Consider the following 24895-nt stretch of genomic DNA (forward strand, 5'->3'; position numbering starts at 1 on the left):
CGCAAGTATGCCTTCTCTCTACTTGAAAATATTTATCACGCTTTGTTAGACTCTTTCTTTTTTATATAAAATTTCCCTCCAACCTATCGAAATCAATTATTACTTCTCACCATTACGCTAATTCACGTGATGACACGCAGTGCAGATCCCATCCTTCTTCGTCACACACCCGTCGCACATTGGATCGAGTCAATAGGAGAGGTCGGACAAAATTTAGAAACTTTAAACGCTGATACCTCCGTTTATACAAATTTTAGAGGTCCTGGAAGTGGCTCCATTGGTTTCCTCCTAAAATTTTCTTCTAGAGGGACCCCTTAACATTTAAAATGTGCCGAAATAAACATCAAAATTTACAGTTTTAGTCAAAAATTTCATGTCCGACCTCCCTAACTGACTCGATACACTGTGCGTCGTGTCGGACTTATCCCCCTGAAACGTGACGTAATTTCCTTGTTAATGGTCCCATATTTCGATAATGACCTGCAAAACATAGATCGCGCGGGACCAAAAACAAGTGCCTAAAATGTGTTGTTTGAATACTTGTGTATGCATTTTATTCAATAACAAACTATCTTTAAAAAAAAGGGAGTGAGGGGTTCTGGAGAAATTTCATCAGAAATTATTTTGAATCGTATCACAGCATTGATTCCCAGTCCCTCAACTGAAATTTTCAACCTTTGCGGAAAAAATATTCATCGTTCTGGAAGGAGGAACAGGGAGTGGTGACGATGAGTAGAAAAAAAAAGTATCTATATTTGCACAATCTTTATTCATAGAAACTATGTAAATTGTCATCAGGAAATAATACAAATCTTACAAATTTACACTAATTGAGTAGCTGAGCAAAATGAACAATGACTTTACAATTATTACTTGCTTGCTTGAATGAATATTCCATATAAACTTAAGTATAATTTTAAAGATTCTTCTGACCACGGGAATCGTCCGTTATAATTAAATGTGAGTCTCGATCACAAGAAGAATCAACATTTTAATGCACATAGCTCTTTCAAGGGGGCTTAAGGAAAATGCAGAGCAATGCAAGATTACACGACAGTTTCCGTGGTTAATGATTGTAAAAGCTGGATTTTATAAAGAGTTTTTTTTCACCAAAGACTATTTTCAGTCGCCAAGCCTTTGAACGGCTCCCCTTTTCTTTCTTTGTTTTTTCATTTTCTTTTTTATTTTTTAAAAAAATTGTGGGTACCTACGCCTTGCAATTGTAAAGGTCCCTAGGTTACAGTGATGAGTTTCTCGAGTCGAGTTCCTATACATTCCGCATTATTCGAGAGCTTTTTTCGACACTTAATTCAGCCCTGTGCTCTTGTTCGTGACGTAGACATAAAAAAAAGTATAGAATATGGAGAGAGCAAGCTAGTTTAATTTGGCACAAATTACTTACATTAATACAAAAATTGACATGTTCATTAATATCGATGAAAGATGAGTGTAATAAATGACGATTTACATTTCAAGAGCGTTTTTAAACACCTCTGCCGATATTTTAAATTTGTAACTAACTCACAAGCCACACAGATGAATGATAGTCACAAAGATAATGCTGGAGAGCATCTATATATACATTTGGTTATTACTGAGTTTTTTTTACCTCTGTATAGTCTCTGACATTATTTAGTCAATTCATTTTTGTTATGTTTTTTTATTGATGAAATGTTCTCTGAGACTTTAAGCTCGCGAAGTTAAATAACACGATTTTTACGAGCTAGCTACTTCCAGTTACCTACACGAAAGAAAGATAAAAGGTCTGTAAAGTATCCTCATATTAAGTTTTCCCTTCAAAATAAATAAATAAATTAATACAATCATTTAAATTTTCAGACAACAGGATGGATAAATCGCATAGATTTAGGTAGGAGTATACTTATAGGTTCACATTGTATACTTGAGGATATTCATCTGCCGATCACAAAGGATTTAAATTGATGTATTATTTTGGCCAAGGTTTGAGATAAAAATTGTATGAATCGAAAATAAGGAAAAGTATGGATCATTATCCCAAGTATTTCGAGCACTTTTAGTGCCTATTATACATCAGCACTACCTACTCCTACCATGAAGGTTTAAAATGCTGATCCTCATGCAAGGTTGTATAGGATCAGCTTATAAATTGTATCGACAGATTGCAGTATATTTATCTTCACCAACTTAACATTGAAATCGTCCTTGTAATATTGGTCTGTGAACTATAGCAAACTCAGTCATTTTTCATCACACGAATGGAAAATATTTACAAAATATCACTATAATTTTTTAATTTTAACTAAATACTTTTCAATCAAGAAGTGCCTGCCGAATCTCAAAATTAATGTGCCCTACAGTCGTGGCTACCAGAGAATAAGGGCTATTGGAGATGTGTTACGAGTGATTCTTTTTCAGGACGAAAATTCCATCGAAGAAATGAAAACACATTCTGTGCGTAAGGAGTAGTATTTCGATCATTTGGAATGTCGGTGGAAATTCTTCCTTTGTAGAAAAAAAGTTTCCTCCTTTTAAGTTTTTTTTTCACTTTTCATGAAAGAAAAAAATTAGTCAACGCAAAATATTTCAATAAAACGTTATAGAATCCTTGTTCCACCAGCGCTTGGAAATCAGTTTTTTTGACTTGAAACAGAATTAAAATCGATGAAAGGTTGAAATCAATCAACGCAAGGACATTCTGAAAGTCTCGCTCATCAATCTAATCCATTGCATAATTTCATGAGGATTCGAGCCAAAAAGAGGCTCAAAAAGGCCCGTAGTGACAAGTCCAATTCAATATGAAAAGTTCACTCGGTAAGGCAGTGTGGCGCATTACTGAGACTTAAAAACGCTATACTTACATTGAGACAAGGGCAGTGGCGAGGCGTGAATGACTATCGATATTTCCCCATTTGGAGCTATGATAAAGAATCGATTATTCAGAAACATCCTGTTTTTCGATCCTTTTCCATAGGTTTAAATAGCAGATCGATCGATGTATCGCAAAACATGCCACGTCACCGGACAAAGGGCAAGTTTTCGAAGAACTAATCTATACTACTACTGAGTATCGTTTTGTTTCCTTAATTGAGCACGTGGTAACATGATAAGACGTGGTAAATGTCAATACATCATTCCTGGGTGAATGCCAGTTCGATGGAAGAATACGTTCGGATTACTAGACAGAGTTGGTTCGACCGATGTATATACGCTGGCATCGATCACTCCGCTACCTGCAATACAAAAAGGAGGAAAAGCATTTTAAAAATAATGTAAGGTGCAACGAAAGGGGAAAAGGATGGAACAAAGATGTCGAAGAATGATTATAGTGCAGGACAGAGACAAACAATGGCAAAGGATAAAACTAACTTCGCACATGCCTGCATGGAAGGATGTGAAGATCGAGCTTCGGACGCTCTCAACCATCGCTGAAATTGGTGAGACACAAACAAGGAAAACCCCCGCAGAAACGGCTATGAACACACCAATAATGTGATTAATGTGATAGGAAGGGGGAAATCACTTAAATTGAATCACGGCAGAATTTTAGGAGGAGACAGCCACACACAGCTCATCTCTCCTCAACGGTATGAGATATGATCTGAGTAAGTGATAACCAACTTCCTCTCATTCTCGATTTTTGGTGGTCCAAATCGTCGCTTTTAGTGAGAAATGTTTGTCTTTTTTTTTTTTTTTTTTTTTTTCTTTTTTTTTTGCTTTGCATCGATTCTTGAGTCCATGGCTAATCAGTGACGTGACGTGCTTGGCGATCTATCGATATTTCCTCATTTGAAGCAGTGGGAAATAATCGATTATTAAGGTGTTCGCAGCGAACACCCTGTTTATCGATACTTTTCCATAGGTTTAAATGACCGATCAATCGATATATTGCATTACGCCACGCCACGGTGGCTAATGCCAAGGAGAGCGTATCTCTGACTGCGACGTTGCAAGCCTCCGCATTTTTTATTTTTTAAAATACAAATAACGACCAGTTTTTCTTGATATTTTCCATGTATTCCCATCATTACTTCAATTTTGGTTGATTTCCTTTAAAAGAATAAACCATGGGAGATTTTTAAGCATCTATATAAAGGTACACATTTTTCGACTTAAGTCTTCAATGTATTATAGTGAGGGCCAAAATCCGAGACCCCGCTTACGTAAATTCTGTTTCACCCCGCGGTTATTGGATTTTAGTTGCACTATCAATTAAACATTATCTTCAGGAATAATTATTGCGAGTCTGCGTAAACCTTTTCCACGAGAAGATATAATCCTTTAATGTAAATATATAGGTACAAAAATTTAAAGACCTACCAAGAACGAGATTTATGGCATCACTACATCGATACTACAGTCTAAACTTGACACATAGACATGAGACAATACATAGGCATGAGATGTATCAAGGTGCAACGATCCGTTTATTTTTTTGTCTACTTATTTTCGTTAATTTTAGAGCAATTTTAACCTGTGTTCCAAAATACCATAGACCTGCAGCCGGCTGTAAGATTTCCAAAAGCTTCTATAGCCGGCAACACAATTTCTTATAGCCTTTTATAGCCGATGGCGTCTAAGCAACAGCCTGGCGATAAAGTGTATGCTAATCGTTACTAATTCCGGATGCTAGGACTTAGTGAGTTTTTGGACTACCGCTCTCTTCTTGGGCCGTAGGTAGTATCTTGATTTATTTTGCGAGGAAAGCTCCGTACTTTTGAAGAATGCCTGCCATTCCTAATATGTTGGAGCGCCTTTAATTTCGTATGATACTGTGCAATACCTCTGGTGTGAAATAGTTGCTTCAAGCGCCGTGGTACGCCGCGGCGCGGCGCGGCGGGCGGGCAGCCAACGCGAAACGCGGATTGGCGCCTACAAACCTAATAGGGATACTTCACGCATTGCGCAATGCGTGAAGTATCCCTGTTAGGTTTGTAGGCGCCAGTGCGCCGCCGCTCCGCTTTGTGTTAGGCTCTATTATTTAATCTCGTGGAGTCAGCGTTTTTCAACTCATGACTTTGAAATGTTTGCACGCTCTGTATGGATTCTTCTCATTTTCATTGATGAAAAAAAAAATATGTAGTAAAGGAAAATATAATGTGCGTTTTGTAAATATTAAGGTGACTCCGTACAAACTTAAGGATTTACAAAGCACACGAATTTCTACACAATTTCTTATAGCCTTTTATAATCGATGGTGAAAAAGCAACATCCAGGCGATAAATTGTAAAGCCCGGCGAGAGAAACTGTATAATTTTTGCCCGGCTGTATAGTTTTTTATCGCTTCGTGTAGCCCGGCCGTATGATTTTTTCCACTTTCTACAGCCAGCTATATGATTTTCTATCGCCTTCTTCAGTCGGCTATAAGAACTTCTATGGTATTTTGAAACGCAGCTCCCATCGCCAATTTTTACCAGGGTCTAGCACAGTTCATATTTTGTCCTCGTCTCATTGGATGGGTAAAAAAAGTGTAAAGATCAAAGAGCTAAACTTAGAATATCCAGGTCAACCCCTGCTGTATCTAAGAATTGAGGATCCCCCCCCCCCCCTAAAAAAAAATTGAATACACGATTAGAGTGAAGTAAATTTAAGTAAGGAAGGAGAAGGAGACCTCAAACTTTTTCTTTTTTTTAAATTGCATGCTGACGTTCATGTAGATAGATAGTCAATAGTTACCATTTCAAAACTCGACGTACCTTATTTCTGCCAATCTGTATGAGAAAGCCTACAGAAATTTTTCACGAAACTTCTAACATTTGAGCATGCTTGAGAAGGTACAAATAAGCATTCTAAGTATCAAACACGCATGCGATAATACCATATATGAGCAAAATTAATTTTACAGCATTACAATTTTAGATATGGCTTTTTCCATGCACTATACACCAACTTCCAGATAAGCTGCGTTATTGCAGCTGCATGCATTACAGTACAAAAAGTAAGATTTCACTGCGTATGTACATTCAAAAACATTTTGCTAAATGAGCGTAGTTTTTCGAATTTCTTATGGAAATTTCAAAAGCGTGGACGGTTCATAAACATAGCTTAATAGCGCTGTATCCGTGTTTCCTCGAGCGAGTAAGAACGTTTTTCCTCGAGAGGACCCACTGAAGAGCAGCACAGTTTGGAGTGAATGCAAAACATGAAAAAATTCTAAATATTAACCCTTTTGAAGGAAGTCAGAGTTAAGGAGAATGAAAAACGGATATTGAAAAAAAACGCGGTTAAATTTTGCTTGCTCAATTCTCAGTCTTCGGAACGATTCTTGAAAGTTAATGGGTTAAAATTTTGATTAAATACGTCTTTGGCAGTACTCGGAAGTATTTATCACAAAAAAAAACTGAAAATCGACGTTTTTCAGCCCAAATCGATTTTTTCGCTACGGTGAACAGTTGAAGTTAATACCTCAAGGGCCCTTTCGCCCAATTCCACCATTTTTGTGAAATTATGATCACTTACAATTTTTTCTAAGCATGAAATTGGGTTAATTTTGCTTCTTAAAAGATTAAAAAATGCATCAATGTAAATCGGAGAGAGAATAAGTAAGAACAAGGACAGCTCCGAAAGATGTTAATACAGGGTTATAGACTGCACAGGCCTCAGGCACAAGGTTAAACACATGATCGTCCAAAGTCGGAATCACTAATATAACCTACCTGGTGGACTGCGTGTGTGTGTATGGAGAAGAGGATGAGGGTAATAACAATAAGGGTAGTAATGGTGCCCATAACTTGGCGGTGCAGCTACGAGTGCCACACGATCTAAAAAAAAAATAATGCATCAACCAATATCGATCAAGTACCAACTAAAATCCGATGCTGCATGTTGGTAAAAACTTCGGTGCGTAATATGTACAATGGTATACATCGACGGCGTATGTCCGCAACCACGTACCTATATCTCGTTTGCGGTGTTCGAAAATCTCCGCCTCAATATTATTTTTTTAAAGAGAACCAATTGAAATTATTTCTTGAAGTTTTTGCGGAATTTTCCTCGCACAGAGAGGACAAATCAAGGCAGTTTTAAAGAATTCCTGTAGAGTAGTTTTCCGTTTAAAAAATAAAGTACGTGGTTGTAGACTTACACCGTCGATATGATGAATATCAAGCTTAAGCGCTCGCATTAAAAGTCGATTCAAATGTTTCATCCCCGAAAAATATTGAATCGAAGTAGATCCAAGGAGGTATTGGAATGATCCGAACTTCGGCAATTAACCGCAACCAGCTCCGGTTGGGTCCCGCATAAAAAGTCATCTCGTCCTCCTCTAAGGCACTGTCCTTTGAAAACTTGTCAGGATAAATTACCTGAAGACCTTAGACCTACACCAAGATCATTTCACCGCTAAGTAGACTGAAATTACTTAAATACTCAATTTGTCTACTTAAACAATTAGGTAAATTTACGAACGCTTATTTTTCATTTGTAAGTGAACTGCGGGCATTTTGTATGTATCCACCGTGTCCTCCATAAAATTTTTAAGGGGAATCATGTTTCGTTATGATCGGCTCCTAAACTTTTTCAGAATGCTTTTATAATTACAGAAAAATAGTGTCAATTGTGCAAAATTCTACCCGTTGCTTAAGGCCTCTCCACTACATGCTACATTCATTTCATATTCTATCCTATTCCAGCTACCATGTTCGAATATGAGCTTTCATTCATCATCGAATCACCTGATAACTCAAGAGAATGATGACGTCAAGATGTGCAAACATATGAGGTACGCACAAAAAAGCGTCCTTCAAACCATGCTATACATATACACGATATGGCTTAACAGCAGTCAAATTTAAATTAAAAAAAAAAAAAAAAAAAAAAAAAGACAAGTGCCTCTGAACAGGGAGAACAGAATTGGTGATGTTTGTAAGCAGAGTGCGTGAATTCGTGAAGTGTACATAAAAATGCGTGTATAACCACGTGAAAAATCACGATGACCTCGTTGCCAAAGTTTGAAAATCACTTACCTCATATTTTGCGCATATTTTATCTTGCTCACACATTACAAGAAAAACATACTCTACAGGTATAAGTTAAGGTGTATGAATCGTTCCAGTTTTATCAAACGAAGATTTTACTCCGCGCGAGAAACCCATGATAACTGTCATCATCTCTCGCAGTTTCCAAAAATAATAAACAATGAAGGACAAGTCTGTCAAAATGTTATACTTAAAAGGTAGTAAGGAGAGTAAGGAACGTGTGTTCCTTCTCGGAACAGAGCTGAAGTGACAAAACTACTGCGCGCAACTATTCATGCTCCGAAGCCGCTCATATTGCCATCACAATTTATTGAAGGCGAACTGGACGCAGTGAGGAGAGAAATTGGACCGCGTTTAACAGAAAGGAACCAAGCCACATCAGCGATTGCCAAATTTAATTTTTTACGAGAGAACTGTTGTGCGGATTCTTTTGAAAATTTTAAGGAATTTGCTTCGTACTATGGAGAAAATTCACTGTAATTCGCACGAAAATCCGCACAACCGTTTTCAAATAAACAAAATTAAATTGCCCAATTAAATTTGGAAATATAGCTGATGTGGCTTGGTTCCTCTCTGTTTAACGCGGTCCAATTGACGTACGTGTGCTCTTCGCCGGGATAGAGCCAAAATGACTATGCTCCTGCTACGAGCAACTATTCGTGTTCCAAAGCCGCTCATTTTGCCATCGCAATTATTGAAGGCGCACTCGACGCAGTGAGGAAAGAAATGGACGCACGTGTGCTCCTTACCGAGACTGAGCAACTATTCGTGTTTCAAAGGTGCTCATTTTGCCATCGCAATTATCGCAAGGCGAACTTAACAGAATGAGCTTTGACGAGATACGGGTTTTGACTACTACTGCCACTGCAATTAAGATCCTTCATTGTTTATTCTTGCATCGGTTGTTGGGGACGTGGAATTGTGTACATGTAAAGTCGTGCGTAACGCTGCTTGGTAGAATCTAGTGATTTTACATTGTGTTGGCACGATTGCGAGTGGATGCAACCATAACTAGACAGAAGCTTTCCTTTCCATTGGAATTCTGAAAGTTTCACGATTAAATGCGACAGTATACAACTTGTTATTCATTTTTCATTGGAAAATTTCATTGTAATATGGACCGCGTTTAACAGAAAGAAACCAAACCACACCACTTATTGCCAAATTTAACTAGGCAATTTAATTTTTTACAAGAGAACGTGTATGTGGATTCCTTTGAAAATTTTAGGGAATTCGCTTCGTACTATGTAGAAAATTTACTGACATTTGTACAAATACCCGAACAACCTTTTACTTATAAAATTTTAAAATGCCCGATTGAATTTGGCAATAGCTGATGTGGCTTGGTTCCTTTCTGCTTAACGCGGGCCGTATAACGATCACTCTGGGTCTCGCGCGGAGGTTCCAAGTCGAATCGGACCATTTGTATCGAAGCACCTAAGTATTTTTGTGGTATGTTTATGAAAGTGTCGGTATGGTATGGGCATGTGCAGAGAATGGCTGATACCAGGTTGCCGAAGAAGGTGTTGGAGTGGGTCCCCCCAGGTAGGCGACGGAGAGGGCGTCCAGCCAAACGGTGGGTAGAGGGTATCCGTGAAGAGATGGAGAGATGCCAGCTTCCGGAGGATCTCTACCATGACAGATTCCTGTGGAGAATAGGCGTCGCAGAGCGCCCAAGCGCGCCGTAAAAGCGGCTCATACATACACATGTTTATGAAAGCGGGGAAATAAAAACTTTTGTGTTGAGTTTTCTCTGTGTGCACGGAGAAAAAAACTTCGTGCATGAGACCCGAAGTTGAGGTCATATGGATCTCTGGAGTTTTCGGATCACGCATCCGTAAACTTGAGGTCCAGCTGCCGAAGTTCGGGTCTGGCATCTAAAGTACTTCTGTATATACCGAAGGGTTCGCGTCACACATCTGAAGTACTCCAGTACATATCGAAGTGCCTCGATGTCTGACCCGAACTTCGGCAGCTGGACCTCAAGTTTTCTCGGGGATGCGTGATCCGAAAAATTCAGAGATCCATATGACCTCAACTTCGGGTCTCATACACGAAGTTTTTATCTCCGTGTGTTAGTGTACGATTCAGAAGAGAGAAGAGAGAAGAGTGGACTTACCATCATAAAAGAGCGGGTTTTTCGCGCCGAAGGTGTTGATGGAATGGCCTTTGTTGGGTATGAAGTTGGTTTTGACGGGCTTGAAGTGGAAGAAGGAGGGGGAGGCCGCCCCGGAGAGGGAGCTGAACTTGTCGTCGCGGTCCTCGAGGTACATGCCGTCGCGGCCCATGGCGGCCAGCTGCCGACCCTTGGGCATGAACATGATGAGGAAGATGAGCGTGGAGGAGGCGCTGAGCCCGAAGGAGATGCAGGCGTCGCGGTTCTTCTCGATCGTGAAGAGGCCGCTGATGGTCCAGCTCATCCAGACCGGGATGATGCAGAACACGGCCACCGCGATGAACATCGCCTCGCGGTAGTTGTCCCGGATGGCCCGCGACTTCACCGACAGCACCGCCACCACCACGATCAGGAACACCACGTAGATCAGCGAGAGCAGCAGGTGGTGGTACGGCGTGTGACATGTCTCGTACCCGTATTCCGACTGTCCAAACACAACATTTAGTAATTATTATTTCGACATGCTCAAGCGAGTAGCGTGTAATTTTAATACATTAAAACTGAAAAAATAATTATGACGTATAAGCTTTGATGCTTGTACTGAATAAATTTTATGGGTTTTTCTTTATGGCCCTTTTCGCTAAATTTCAATTTTTATTTCTATTCCATTCTATTTTATTTATTGTTTTTGTTTTTTGTTCTTTTTAAATTGTGATTAGATCCAGACCCCGTAGTTACGTAGTATTGGTCTCATTAAAGTATGTTTTGGGGCCCTTTTGGCCTCGTATATCTTTGTATAAGAATTAAACTAATAAATGGATAAATAAAAAAATAAATGAGAGGCTCTGAGGACAAGGCGCATAAGTGCAGTTTTTGATATTTCAAAAAATACGTGTACTTTTTTGAGGGGATGGGGGGGGGGGGGGGTCATAAGGGCTCACTATGCCAAAAGTGAGTAACTAGCGTAAGACTAGTGTAGGACTAGTGTTGGTTTAGTGTTTGAGGTATCAAAATTTCATGGAGCCTTGTGGCGGAAAGTAAGTTCATCAAACTCACTTTTTGATGCCTGAAAATTGGATTTCAGCAATAAATTTCTCACCCAATATATTTGAAGACTAGTTTCGATTGAAATAATTGATACCTCAATTTTTTTCGAAGACTGCTCTTGAGCGCCGACTTGCTCTCTAAGGCCCTTAAATGTGAATGAAAAATATAATAGCGTCAATGTTTGGATCGTGCTCATTCCTATAGATTTTGATAATTAATCGGACTTATATGTCTAAATGGAGCTATAAAAAAAAAAAAATTAATCAGACGCTATTAGGCACGCATATTTCGAGTTAGGATTATTTTTATTTAATCTATTCGCGCGTACCTAGTTCCTTCATTCAGTTTACAAAAGAAATTATATTCTGTGCTACAGACAAATTCTAAATTCTTTAATGCCTGTCAAAGTCATCAAATAATCAAGAAAATTTCCGGAACGCTGCTCTCCAGTTTGTTTTAATGCTGATCATTTTGTCGATCTCATATTCTAATTTCTGTCCTTTGTAGTTTAATTGACACTAGCCGAATCAGCAAATGAACCGCTTACTTTGGGGTCTTGTTAGAATTTGTCTTTACTTTTCATTTTTCAAAATTAAGGATTCTTATGGTAACGTGGCGTACTTTATCAACACAGACTGAGGCCCCGGACTGAGGTAAATGCGCTTTGGATACGCTACTGGAGTCCTCACATTTGAAAGATTAAACAAGACATAAATTGAGGGGCTTGGAGGACAAGACGCATAAGTGCGGTCTCTGCTATTTCGAGAGATACATGTTTGAAGTTTCGAAATCTCATGAATCCTTATGGCGGAAAGAAAGTTAAAACTAACTTTTTAATGCCTAAATTTGGAATTTGGGTGCGAATTTTTCACAGAATATGTATTAAAACCAGTTTTGCTTGAAATCATTAGTGCTTATCTAATTTTTTTCAAAAACTGCACTTATGCGCCTCGTCCTCTAATCTCCTCGATTAATGTTTCATAGTACATTATTTACAAACGAGGATTCATATAAAATTATGTTACGGCACACCATGGGTAAATGAAGTACACAAACGAATTGTACGAGGAATTACGAGCTGTTCAACTCGAGAGAGATTTAAATGAGCAAGTAGTGTATGAAATGATGCGTCTCTGTCTTTTGGGTGTTGGTCCGTAGGAAAACGATCGGGAGTCTTAAACGGTGTAATTAGTCGGAGAATGGTGAGCGACAATCAACATTTCAATTTCAATTTCAATGAAAATGTCGGCGAGGCAAGCGAGAAGGAGACTGAGGAATGAGAGGATGAGGGGGACGAGGGGCAGGGCCGGTTATTTGAGGAGCAATTAAGGAATATCACTATTTCACACCTGAATAACTTTCGGGGGCGCATTGATGATCCACTGGGCGCCGATGGCAATTTGAATGAGGACGGCGAAAAACAGCAACAGCGCCTGATACGGGGCTGGCAGATACACGCCGCCGTTGAGACTAATCAAGAACACGCATTTGACTAATAAAGTTGAAAACACTAACGAATAACCTGCAACATATTCATTAAATTCATAACACACCTGTTAAATAATGCTGTCGTGCTACACTGAAAAAAAAGTAGCTTGGATCAAGCATGATAATTCTTGAATTTGCCGCCAAAAATTTTCTTTATCTCGCTTTAAGCTGACTTTTTCTTGATTCAAGAAAAATAATGCTTGGGTTAAGCAAAAAAGTAGCTTATTTTTACCAGCAAAATTCTTGATTTAAGAAGAAATACTTATTGGCGGCAAATTTAAGATTCTTTTTTTTCCAGTGAAGGAAAACGCCCAGAAAGGAGAGAACCTAACCATATGAGTTGGCGAAAACTGAATAGTGAAATTCTGCTCATATAAGTTGAAATTTTACTCATATGACTTTGATTTTCTACTCATTTGTACTGTTTTTAGCAGGGTGTCTGCAGTAAGAAATAAATCATATTTTTGCTGTAGCTGAAGTTTACAACAGGCCCATTGACAATACATACAGAACCTAAAAGTTTCTAACAGTGTTTTCCTCATAAAGACTGAGTTTTCACTTTCATCAGAACAGAAGTGCCACATCCTTCGAGTGGGTTAGCGGTATGGAATAAGAAAGTATAGTACGTGGACCACGGGTTAGGGGAAGAGGGGCATTTTCCGACGCGAACACGGTGCGCTGCACAGTTGACGTCACTTTTCCACGGGCCGCAGACAGATTTTCCGTGGCGGAGTAAAAGACCTATCAAGTTGATTTAGCGCACGCGTGCGTAACGTGCGCCAGGACTTGCTTCCTGGTCAAGACAATATCATCATCCGAAGATGCCCAATCGGCGATCCAACGCAACGCCGCACGGTGATCGAGTCAATAGGAGAGGTCGGACAAAATTTAGAAACTTTAAACGCTTACAACTTCGTCTACATGTCGCAGGCAATTAGCAATCGCCGGCAATTTGCAAGCCAGTGGTGAATAAATATAGAAAATCAGATTTTTCAAAAATAAACGAACAAGATTAGAGTGGTAATTACGCTGCCTAGACACTTTCCCATCCTTAAAAACATGGCAGGATTATGCAAACTGAGAAGTGCAGTGAACTCTGTGACATCAGACTGGGCAGGCAACTAAACTAACATTGTAGCAAAGCGTAGAGTATCACAAAAAGCGAAGGCGCTTCAAGCCGAGCTCATAATTTTGAAGACCATAACCCATAAAAATTGCATTATGCCGTTACGCATTGTTGCGATATATTGAAACAACGTGTGAAGCGCATGCAAATTGACGGCGATTGCTAATTGCCATACGACATATCGACGGTGAAACTACCAAACCACGTATCGACGGTGAAACTACCAAACCACGTATCTCGGTTTGCGACGTCGCAAACTTCCTGTCATACTTTATTTTTTAAATGAAAAACTACTTAACGTCCAGTCTTGAAAATTTTTGTGATTTTTCCTCCTCGTGCGGAGAAAATTCTGTGAAAATTTCAAGGAATGCTATTGATTTGGTCTACTTCAAAAAAATAAAATGTGAGCGTAGATTTTTAAACACCGCAAACGAGATACGTGGTTTGGTAGTTTCACCGTCGGTATCTCGTTTGCGGTGTTTAAAAATCTACGCTCACATTTTATTTTTTTGAAGTACACCAAATCAATATCATTCCTTGAAATTTTCACAGAATTTTCTCCGCACGAAGAGAAAAAATCACAGAAATTTTCAAGAGTGGACGTTAAGTAGTTTTTAATTTAAAAAATAAAGTATGACAGGAAGTCTGCGACGTCGCAAACCGAGATACGTGGTTTGGTAGTTTCACCGTCGATATACAAAACTTTGAGGTTCTAAAAGTGGTCTCATTGGTTTTCAATGTGGCGAAATAAACACCAAAAGTTGCAGTTTTAGTCAAACATTTCATGTCCGACCTCTCTACTTGACTCGGGTCTACTGTGCGCCGCGCCGTGCCGCAACGCGCGCATTTATAATGCTTTGCTCCAATGTGTGTGAGTACACTCTGACTCTCTGTATTCCAAGATGAAAAATCTACAGGTATATCTAAACATACAATGGTATATCCTCCATGTAAGGAAAGTCACAATATAATTTTGACTAAATTTGACTTTATTTTGACTTTATTTTTAATAATTTTGACTAAAGTTTGCAATTAGGGTCTACAATCTCTAGCCTATTGGTAGAAACACTCATAAGAATAGAGAAAGTATTGGTACATACGTCGTTTCTACACTAGCCGGATATTGTAGTTCCAAATGGAGAATTTGCACATGCACATGTTTTATTGCTTCTGAAAGTGCTTAAAGAGCTGATTTCACTGTATTTTCTAGAATTTTTTCCGATGTGGGAAAAAGTATAAAAATAGATTTAAAAGTGAGAAAATGCACCGCCTAGTGACGTCATCTGGCGACATTTCCCATTTAAACGCACATATTTTAGCAGTTTAGATCATTTTGTTATATCTTCTCCAATAATTGTTCAATTAATGAATCAAGGGTATCCTCGTGTTCAGTTCACTTAGTAATTTCGACTTAAACACGAAATTCATCAAATTTCAGACACCTGCAAATTCTCTATTGCAAAATACAGTCCATTTATAGTCCATCTTACCATAAAAGAATTCAAGTACTTGAACCAATAGAAAGTTCATAAAATATGCACTAATTTTGAAGATTTAAGTGTCGCCGTCAATCGTTCATAAATTTCTGGAGTGTAGCGTATCCAGAGATAGGAAGATACCCTCCAATGACCTTTTGGCGATAGCTGGAAACTTTTATCTTTTTTTCTTCTTGGACGGTTATTATTTTTTTTTGCATTGTAAGTTGTCCTATAACCTTTAGAGAGATAGATACACGTGGTGTTTGGGTGTTGTAGAACGCCAGGATGCCCTAAAGGACGGACATGTACGAATGTCTAGACACTTTTTAATAGGAGTTGAGTTTTTAATAATAAAAGATTGAGATTAATTTGAATACTTACCTAAACCAGTGCCTATTCGAACAAGAGCACAGGTGAATATTGAGGGTTGAGCAGTGAGCACAGCGGCAATACAGGAACATAGGAACAGGCCGAGTAGCAACATTTGTCCGAGAAATAAATGCCTCCGGCTTGGAATAGTTTGCCATGTTTTACACAAAACGAACACCTGCTCATCGCAAATTTTAGAGAGAAAATGGAAATTAGTAAATCATTGAGATTCCCAATTTCAGAATTAATTTCAGAATTTAATTTCAGATCCAGTCCTGACATCTAAGATGCCCTTTGATATTTCCTTAAAACTATACATAACGTATAGGGATTTTAGTACATTAAGCTCTCTCGGAGGTTCAAATCAAAGCTGTTTCAAGGTGCATCTTAAAATTTTAACCTATTATAAAAGCGTACCGGACAATTTATGAATTTACCTACTTATTAGACATGATACCTCTTGAAAATTCCATGAAAAGCTTGACGAGTCCCCTCAAGAAATTTGACTAGCTTGAATAATATTCTTTAGTAAGATGTAGGAAAACTTCACTTCTGGATGACCCTCGTCGGAGTGTTTAAAATTGATAAGTTTTTTGAATTAGTAATTTTTATATACATACAAGGGACCCAAGCTTAATTTATTCTAACCTGTAAAATTAGAAAATTATTCTATTTCTTTTCATTTATTCTCTTTTTATTTTTATTTTCATTAAACACCGAAATTTAGCAGTCAATGAAAGCTAAAGAGGTTTAAGTCTTAGATGTATCACTCATACATTTAACTCTTGTGCGCCTAATATGCATTGAAAATTACGTGTATTCATTTTATTAAAACAAGTAGGTAGGTAACCCTATGCTGTTTTTCTTGGCGGACTTAAAACCTCAACATTGCTCATTCAAAAAATCAACATTTTTTGAAGGAATCCTCAGAGTTTAAACCGGCAACAAGCACTGGAAAAAAAACACATTGGATCTAAAGTCCAGACTCTTGAAAACATTGACAAGAAAAAATACTCTTGATTCAATCGGATTTTTGCTTCAAGCAAAACGAAATCCGCTTAAATTAAGAGGCTTGGTTCTTGATTTAAGCTAGATTCTGATTGAATCAAGAGTACTTTTTCTAGTCGATGTTTTTAAGAATCTGGGCTCTAGATCCAATGTGTTTTTTCCCAGTGAGCAGGCTGGACGCGTCGTCCAAGATATGCGAAATAGGAGAGTAGATATTTAATTAAAGCGTCAGAGGAGGCAATAACATAACTCATAGTTGCAATTGTAATGAGAAAATGGAGATAAAATAGGGACAAATAGGAAATGCGGTAAAGGGTATACGAACCTCGAACAAAGCGATGAGGAGCATATTGAGGGAGGATAGGATGAGAAGAGGTGGTACCCAGACATCCTGGCGGAGTAGCGTGGGGTGAGCCGGTGCTGGACTTCGATAGACGCTGGGAAATGTGGGCACTGCCGTCGTCGTTGTAGGTACCATGAAATACTCGGTGCTCAGCTCTAGTCGACTGAAATTCCCGACCACTTCTCCCATTTCAGTTCAGCATACTGCAACAATCCCAATATCAAACAAATTACCTCAACATCTCATCCTACAATACGATGCAACACAATAATGAAATGATGAAGTTACTAACAACACATGCATAAAAAAGAATGATGAGAGCAGTTAGACACTTAGTTATACGGAGTACTCACACGGAGAGAAAAACTTCCGTGGCTCTTACCTCTTATTAATCTTGTTTTATTCCCAGTTAAAGCTGAGGGTTTCGATACAGGATCAGGTCAAACAGGTGGGAAAGATGGGGGAGAGGGGAACAATCTACAGCTTTGCGAAATGCATGGTCGGGTAAAATAAGCTGCGGTTCTGATTGCCAACGCTCTTCTTATCTGTGTCATATCATATCAGTTGCTTTTTGATTGAGCAACTGATGCTTGAAATATCACATTTAAAGCGTCCCTTGGGGTTGCTTCTGGTAGGACCGATTTTTTTTTTTTTTAAAATAAATAGCGGTAATGCACGGAGGAAAAACTTCGTATGTGAGACCCGAAGTTGAGGTCATAAGGGATCTCTTAAGTTTTCGGATCGCGCATCCGAGAACTTGAGGTCCACCAGCCGAAGTTCGGTTCAAACATCCGAAGTACTTCAGTATACACCGAAATACTTCAGATGTGTGAACCGGAAACCTCAGAAAATACCGGAGTACCTACCTGAGATGTTTGACCTAAACTTCGGCAGGTGGACCTCAAGTTTTCGGATGCAAGATCCTTACGACCTCAACTTCGGGTCTCTCATACGAAGTTCTTCCTCCGTGCATTACCGCTATTTATTTTTAAAAAAATCGGTCCTACCAAAAGCAACCCCAAAGGATGCTTCGAATGTGATATTTCAAGCATCAGTTTCTCAATGAGAAAGCAACTGATATGATATGACGCAGATAAAAAGAGCGTTAGCAGGTATATCAGAACCGCAGCTTATTTTACCCGACCATGCATTTCGCAAAGCTGTACATTGTACCCCTCTCCCCCATCTTTCCCACCTGTTTGGCCTGATCCTGTATCGAAACCCTCAGCTTTAACTGGGAATAAAACAAGATTGATAAAAGGCAAGAGCCACCGGATGTGTTAGAATCTATTGTTAGCCGATAAGGTGTCACAACGAAAGCGACATATTCATTGCAAAAGACTGATAAACTAAGAGGTTCAACTTGTACTTTAACATATTCAGGTTGTATAACGTATCCGCGAAGAAATGCTGTTTCAAAAGTTCAGAAAATAGGAGAGTAATTAATATGAGAAGAAGTACACATTCTTCCGCCATTGTATTGTCCAAGACCGATACGTTGAAAATGTAACGCATACATGGTTTATAAATAAGCCACGCTATGCAGACTGTCTCGTATAATTCAACTCCACTGCAGCACGAGCCAACACACAATAAACGGTCGTGTGCAATGCACTATCGTTCCTTGTTTCCTGATTTGCAGCACTCATGCGTTCCTCAAAGCTGCGATGTTCTGCGAATCCTCACAGGCAAATTCACAGACAAATTAATGTTCGATTCTCATTTAATATGGTAGTAAATTATCACCTGAAGCGATACAAACATTTTTTACAGAAAATGATTATCCGTTCTGATCCGTTTGAAATGTTCGATGGCACATACAGCATTTCTCTGAGAGGATATTTTGTTAGAATTTTATTTTGAAAGAAAACAAAAAACAAAAAAACCAGGTGAAAGTGTATCGGTTTGATGCTGGGCTGCCTCAGTAACTTTTTAGCATACCCCTGTTATTGTCCCTCTCAGGAAATATACATATGTTGGGACTGTATTGCATAAACAATCAGAATTGTCTAACTCAAATATCAGCTGCCCTGTAAGATGTTATTCCACCAGAGAGGTGTAATTTTTAGAAATTATACTGTAATAATAATAATGATAATAAATGGTTCCCAAAGTTGTCAATGAAATAATGTTTCGAGGTACTTTCAAAAATCCCTATTGGCAAAAATGCGTTGCACCGCTCATTCATACGACCGCTTCAGATGTTCGTATTTCTTTCCTTCTTTTCCTTCTTTTTTCACGAGTTTAACTACATCGTAAAAATCAAGAGCAAATTGCTTTATGAATCGGATTATGTATGCATTTCCATGACTACCTAAGCTGACCCGCTGAGGACACCATGCGGAAATAATCGCTGTAAAATCCGTTTTTCAACGCAAGATTTCCGCGTGGGCCCAAACATGATCGTAAAGCTGCTAGACTGGTTGCCATATTTCTCGAAGAACTAGGGTTGATCGTTTATTCAGATATACCATCGTCCTGTGATTTTATTTGGCAGCGTCATAAGAAGGCAAAGCAGAAAGACTGCGGCCGACGCCGACCTGTATCATGAGGTCTGTGAGAATGTCAAAGGCGAGATCCCAAAAGGGCGCGGCGCGGTGTCACATAACGGGCAAGGGTGACGCTCAGAGATGCCATGTATGTACGAAAATCAACTCCGTAGGAAACAAGTCGATAATGAAGATTATTGCACTTATCCATTAGATGTGCCATGACCAATTGCTTCTTTATTCAATACTTACTCTTGAGCTTGATTCCGAATAACGGCGTGAAGTGGGCTACCACTTCAGGGGACACGAATTAACAATGATTGTAGTGGACCTCTATAAAAAGACTTTTGCTCGGTGTAACCCACAGTGCAGGTTTCCACCTCAATCTTAGTGTAGAGTAAGAATGCCAACACATTAGGCTTATGGAAAATCTTTAAATTCTACTCATAAGTGAGTGAAAATTTGAGGTGAACCAACAAGAAAGAAAGAAAGAAAGAAATCCATACTGTTGGGTTTCTAATTATTAATTATCTTATGTATTTAAATATGGGGTCACTTTTTTAACACGTGTGTATTAAAAAAACAAGACAAAAAAAACGAAATTGAATATACTGCGGTTACATCTCCTACGCTTCTTTTAATTTGCGTAGGTACAATATATGGTTGCATCCAAGGCTGATAGTAGCCACATTCACGAAATTTTCAGTCCGGTTGATAGTAAATTTGGACACGCAACCCACGAGTAAGTTAAGTTGATAAGGTTGTACCCGCTTTTTTTTTTTTTTTTTTTTTTTTTTTTTTAAAAATACCAGCAACAATTAGTCATGAGAAGACATCGCTTCGCCTGTATACAGGATACGTTTTCCCTCACAAATTTGGTTACAATCAATTTTAACCTATCATGTAAATCCAATTTCCATCATTCCTCGGATTATTCCCTACAGAAATCCAAAGAAGCAAAAATTGCATCACGAAAAAAGTGCACTTTGCAAGTGCAGAGTTCGGAAAATGATGCAAAGCACCGGCAATGGGGCAATATGACAGCATGACACCGCTTCTGCACTTAGCCCCCGTGAGGTGCTACGCTGGAGCACCGGGCCAGGTTACACTATACGCAAGTGATACCTTGCTGCCCAGTATTTATTACGACTAATGGCCAATCGAGCCACTTTAGCTCCAGACAGAGATCCCGGGCGGGGGAGGGGGTAAGGGAAGGAGAATAGCAGAAGGCTGGTGGTAGAGAGGAGGGGGAATATTAAAAGCCCCCGAGAGCCCAGAGAGACCAGTCCAGCGGCTGCCAGGGGAGTGCGCAGAACAGGCAGAGTACCTCTATGCACCAATCCTAGATTAGCGATGAAATAAAAGCGTGGCGTGCCAAATTGAGGGAGGGGGCTAACGGGGGGGGGGGGGGGGCAAGAAAATACAAGTGTCGGATAAGAGCTACTCAAAAATGACCTTTCACCTAAGAAGCACTAAAAACAGTTTGACGCTAGAGACTAACTAAGCCCCTCGACTAGTTGCCAAATCATTCGAATTTACTCATGAGCCTCACGGTAAAATTTGGAAAAATGGAGAGGTTTGCTGACCTTCAGTCTCCCTGCCGCTGAGCGAGGGTCTAGTCTTTCGTTTTATTCCATATCCATTGGTTTCCCGACAGGGTTTAGTTGTGACAAAGCTCATCCCGGGCTAGTGCCGCCCATTTGCCTAATTTGGATGGAATATTTTGAATTTTAAACTTAGGTTTACAACCCACGATTCATAAGAAATTCGGCAACAATGCGTGCTTCTTGCCGTCCATTTTTCATTTGAATTTCCTGAGATGCATAAACATGGTAGTATAATTGTATTTGCATATAATGCATATACATTTGAGCACGGATGCACGTAAACACTCGCACATATTTAGAGTCTGAAATGCATTCTCCAACGGCGTGTCGTGAAAATCAGAGAGTTCGAACACATTCTGCGCGGTGAATTTATACGGCTAAATCCCGTCGCGGGTGGTTCCCGGCCTCACAGTGACACTACCAACAATAATGATGAAAAATTTACGTAGAAATTGTGTTGCAATCAGTAGTGCTCAAGATCGTTGAGGATCTCGGTTGTGAGACCTTAAACAATTAGATCTTATGAAATTAGTGTTTTGGCATCGTCCATCATTTGGACCGCGTTAAGCAGAAAGGAGCCAAACCACATCAGTTATTGCCAAATGTAATCGGGCAGTTTAATTTTTTACTTAAATTTTTTTTAAACATTTTGTGCCAAATGTTGTGAAAATTTCATTGAGTTTTCTGCATAGTACGAGGAAAATTCCTTTAAATTTTTAAAGGAATCCGCACAAACTTTCTCGAAAAAAATTAAATTGCCCAGTAAAATTTGGCAGTAGCTGATACGGCTCGGTTCCTTTCTGCTAAGCGCGGTCCATTTCAATTTCTATAAAATCAGTACCCATGATTTGAAAAATTGAACGCTCTAAAGAAAATGTGTTATGGTCATCAATGATAGAACTGGGGCTGTAAATATTTATTGATTATATCAATTTAATAACTGGTTCTTTTTGTATGGGGGACAATCTGGATATACGAGCATGAAGCGGAGAAGCAAATTATCAACTTCGGCGAGACAAGCCGATATCATCTACGGTTAAGTAAAGTGTTATAACCAGTTGGGGAATATCATCAAAGGATTTAATGCCGTCTGAGGAGATAAAGCGTCCCTTTGAAAAACATCGTCCCAAATATGCAAGTTTTTAAGTTAAAAAAATACTTTTTGGAGAAAAAACATACTTTTCTTGCCGCACCATGAATTTCAAAGAATAATTGTTGAACTAGTGTCGTGGATATACTCATGAGGAAAGTAATTGCACAGACGGATTTCAACAGAAAGAACTGTACTTTACATTGCCTTTGCCTCTCAAGTTTAGTGATTTTAACAAAAATTCAACGGCATATTGCCTTGAAACTCTCTGTGACTTCCCTCTAGATTATAATAGATTTGCTTAGGAAATTTCAAGTCTGAGTATTCACGTAAAAATTGATGAAAGGAAATTACACAACCCCCGACGTAATTCAGCTTACTCTACTTAAATCCGTTCATGTCATCTCCTTCATAAGAAATTATAAAGAAAAAAGAATGAAAAAATTAGTGAACAATCCGAAAGGTTTTTAAAGAATTGTCCAGTTCAATTTGCTCTGCAGCACTTCTCAACACGTATGAGCACTCCTTCGAAACATCCCACATTTAAACCAGGGCCGGATTAAGGGGGTGGCCTAATGGGCCGCGGCCCATGGCGGCAAATTTTGCAATTTTTTTAAATATGGGCATAAAAAAAAATCGGATTCAGAAAAAGAATTACAATCAAGAAAAGCGTCTTTCGGTGACACAAGAGTTGACCCTTCATTAGTCGAGTGAAGAGAGAAACCAAACCTACAATTTGGTAGTGAGCGACGCGGCGCAGAGGGCAACGATGATGAATAGGACTTGATGATGAAATAGGACTTGAGATGAAAAAGAGAAGCCCTCAGCGCGGCGGTCGGCATGTAACACATATTAGCACACAAGCAAATTAGCCTGCAAGACTGCATGAATACTTCACGCATTGCGTCAAAAATAGCGCGGTGAGCGTGAAACGCATAGCGCCTACTAGACTTCATGAATACTTCACGCATTGCGTCGACCACAGTGCGTTCAGCAGCGGTCGGCGTGAAACGCATAGCGCCTACAAGACTGTAGGAATACTTCACGCATTGCGTCAAAAACAGTGCGGTCAGCGCGGCGCGGCGGCGGAAGTTAAAAGTATTAGACCACACTTATGTTTGTTCTTGCATAATTTTTACGTTCATTTCTTACAAATGGAAGGCCTTGTTCACACAGAGATAGGTTTACGGAACTTACCTTTCGCTCAAAGTTCCGTGAACTTTTGCTAATAGTGTTGGCAGGGTTTTCGCAAAAAATGTGTCCAACACGAGTGAACGCGTCTTATGCACCCCTCCCCTCCCCCACCGGTACTTCACTTGATGGTTTTCATTGATGTTTCAAAACGAATGAGAAGGGAGCGGCAAAATACAGGTGGCCCATGGGAGGCAAGTAGATAAATCCGGCCCGGATTCAAACATGCATTTAATGAGTCACCTAAAAGATGAGAAAGTCGAGAGCTGAAAATAAGCCATTACAGAATTTCCGTGCTCTCAATAAAAGCGTTGAATCTGTCGAGTTGCTAAGAGTAAATAGTGATAAATCGATTAAGAAGTGCGAACCGGCTTGCTCACTCATGAGGCGCATGAAGCCACGTAGGTGCTACCAGGCTACCTCTGTGTCAACGGACGAGCCACAGTCGCGAGCACAGATTAATTAGGAGCTTAATTAAAGCTCGAACCCGAGACTGCAATAAATAAGGCCGTAACAGGATTGAGCGTTTTCCTCTTCCCGTGACAGACCCGCTACTGACTGCATTAAACGCACACGGTTTTAGCAAAAGGCTCACAAGAAATAGCCACAGAAGCTTCACAATTTTTGGGCGTGCCGCTTCTTTTAAGGCCATTCCGTGATGAAATATTAAAATCACCCGCTCTTCAGGGTTTCTACAAGTCCGGAATTTCCGGAAAATCCGGAAATAGTGCTGATTTTTTAAGGGCGGTCCGGAAGTACTGAAAAAGTGCGGAAATTCCGCAAAAAGGTCCGGAATTTTTTTTCATTTTTTGTCATAATTGTCGCAATTTCAAATTTTTGAAATGTTTTAATTTCGTCAAATGGAGGCATTGAAAAAGTACGGAATTTTTCTGTTGGAGGGGGTGCTGAATTTCTTTAGAATGTACGGAAAAAGTACTGTAAAATACTTATTTTTGACCAGATTGTTTAAGTAGACACCCTGCTCTTTCAAAATCGTGGAGCATTGCAACGTTTCGGATCAGCGGCGCGGCGTGGCTTGCTTTGCGATATATCGATTGATCTGCCATTTAAACCTATGGAAAAGAATCGATAAGCAGGGTGCTCGCAACGGACACCCTGGTGATCGATTCTGTACCATAGCTTCAAATGAGGGAATATCGATAATCGACCATTCACGCCTCGCCATGTTTCGGATGTGACTAGATGGGGGTGGTTTATTATCAAGCGTTTTCACGTCCCCATCATAATCCCGGTCGCACGAAATTGGAATAGTTCGCTAATTTCTGCTGCTGGGCTGGTGTAAATGATGAAACTCCAGGATTAAATGGAAAGTCAGAAGAACTGCCCATAGCAAACTACACAGAGTAGTACTACACATTTTTGTAGTAAGCACTACATTTTTTGCTGTCTGTTTCGTCATCATCCGATTCTTGTAATTTTAATGGACCTCAGAGACTTTAACGAAGGACTAGAAGAATAGGCGAATCTCAGACCGACACCCGCACAAAATATCCAGGTATATGAGCGGTATTTGTAATTGCAATTATTTACAGATGAACAGAAGATGTGCGGAAGATTTCCCGTGATG

General features: G+C 39.4%; 1 protein-coding gene across 2 annotated transcripts in view; it reads right to left on the reverse strand.

Annotated features, from left to right (window-relative positions):
• Positions 1-750: 750 nt before the first annotated feature.
• The window catches only part of LOC109037512 (probable metabotropic glutamate receptor mgl-1), a 92815-nt gene continuing 68670 nt past the window's right edge, over positions 751-24895 (reverse strand). The window contains exons 4-9 of one of the 2 annotated variants that reach the window (XM_072300542.1): positions 16913-17133; positions 15592-15757; positions 12468-12640; positions 10075-10555; positions 6632-6740; positions 751-3208 (exon numbers count right to left, since the gene is read on the reverse strand). In XM_072300542.1, the coding sequence (XP_072156643.1) occupies positions 3103-3208; positions 6632-6740; positions 10075-10555; positions 12468-12640; positions 15592-15757; positions 16913-17119 (1242 nt within the window). In that variant the 5' untranslated portion in view covers positions 17120-17133 and the 3' untranslated portion in view covers positions 751-3102. Of the gene's footprint in view, positions 3213-6631; positions 6741-10074; positions 10556-12467; positions 12641-15591; positions 15758-16912; positions 17134-24895 lie in introns of both variants that reach the window. The other variant, XM_072300543.1, reaches the window with a different exon arrangement.

This window comes from Bemisia tabaci, chromosome 5 (assembly GCF_918797505.1).
Source record: "Bemisia tabaci chromosome 5, PGI_BMITA_v3".
Classification (NCBI taxonomy): domain Eukaryota; kingdom Metazoa; phylum Arthropoda; class Insecta; order Hemiptera; family Aleyrodidae; genus Bemisia; species Bemisia tabaci.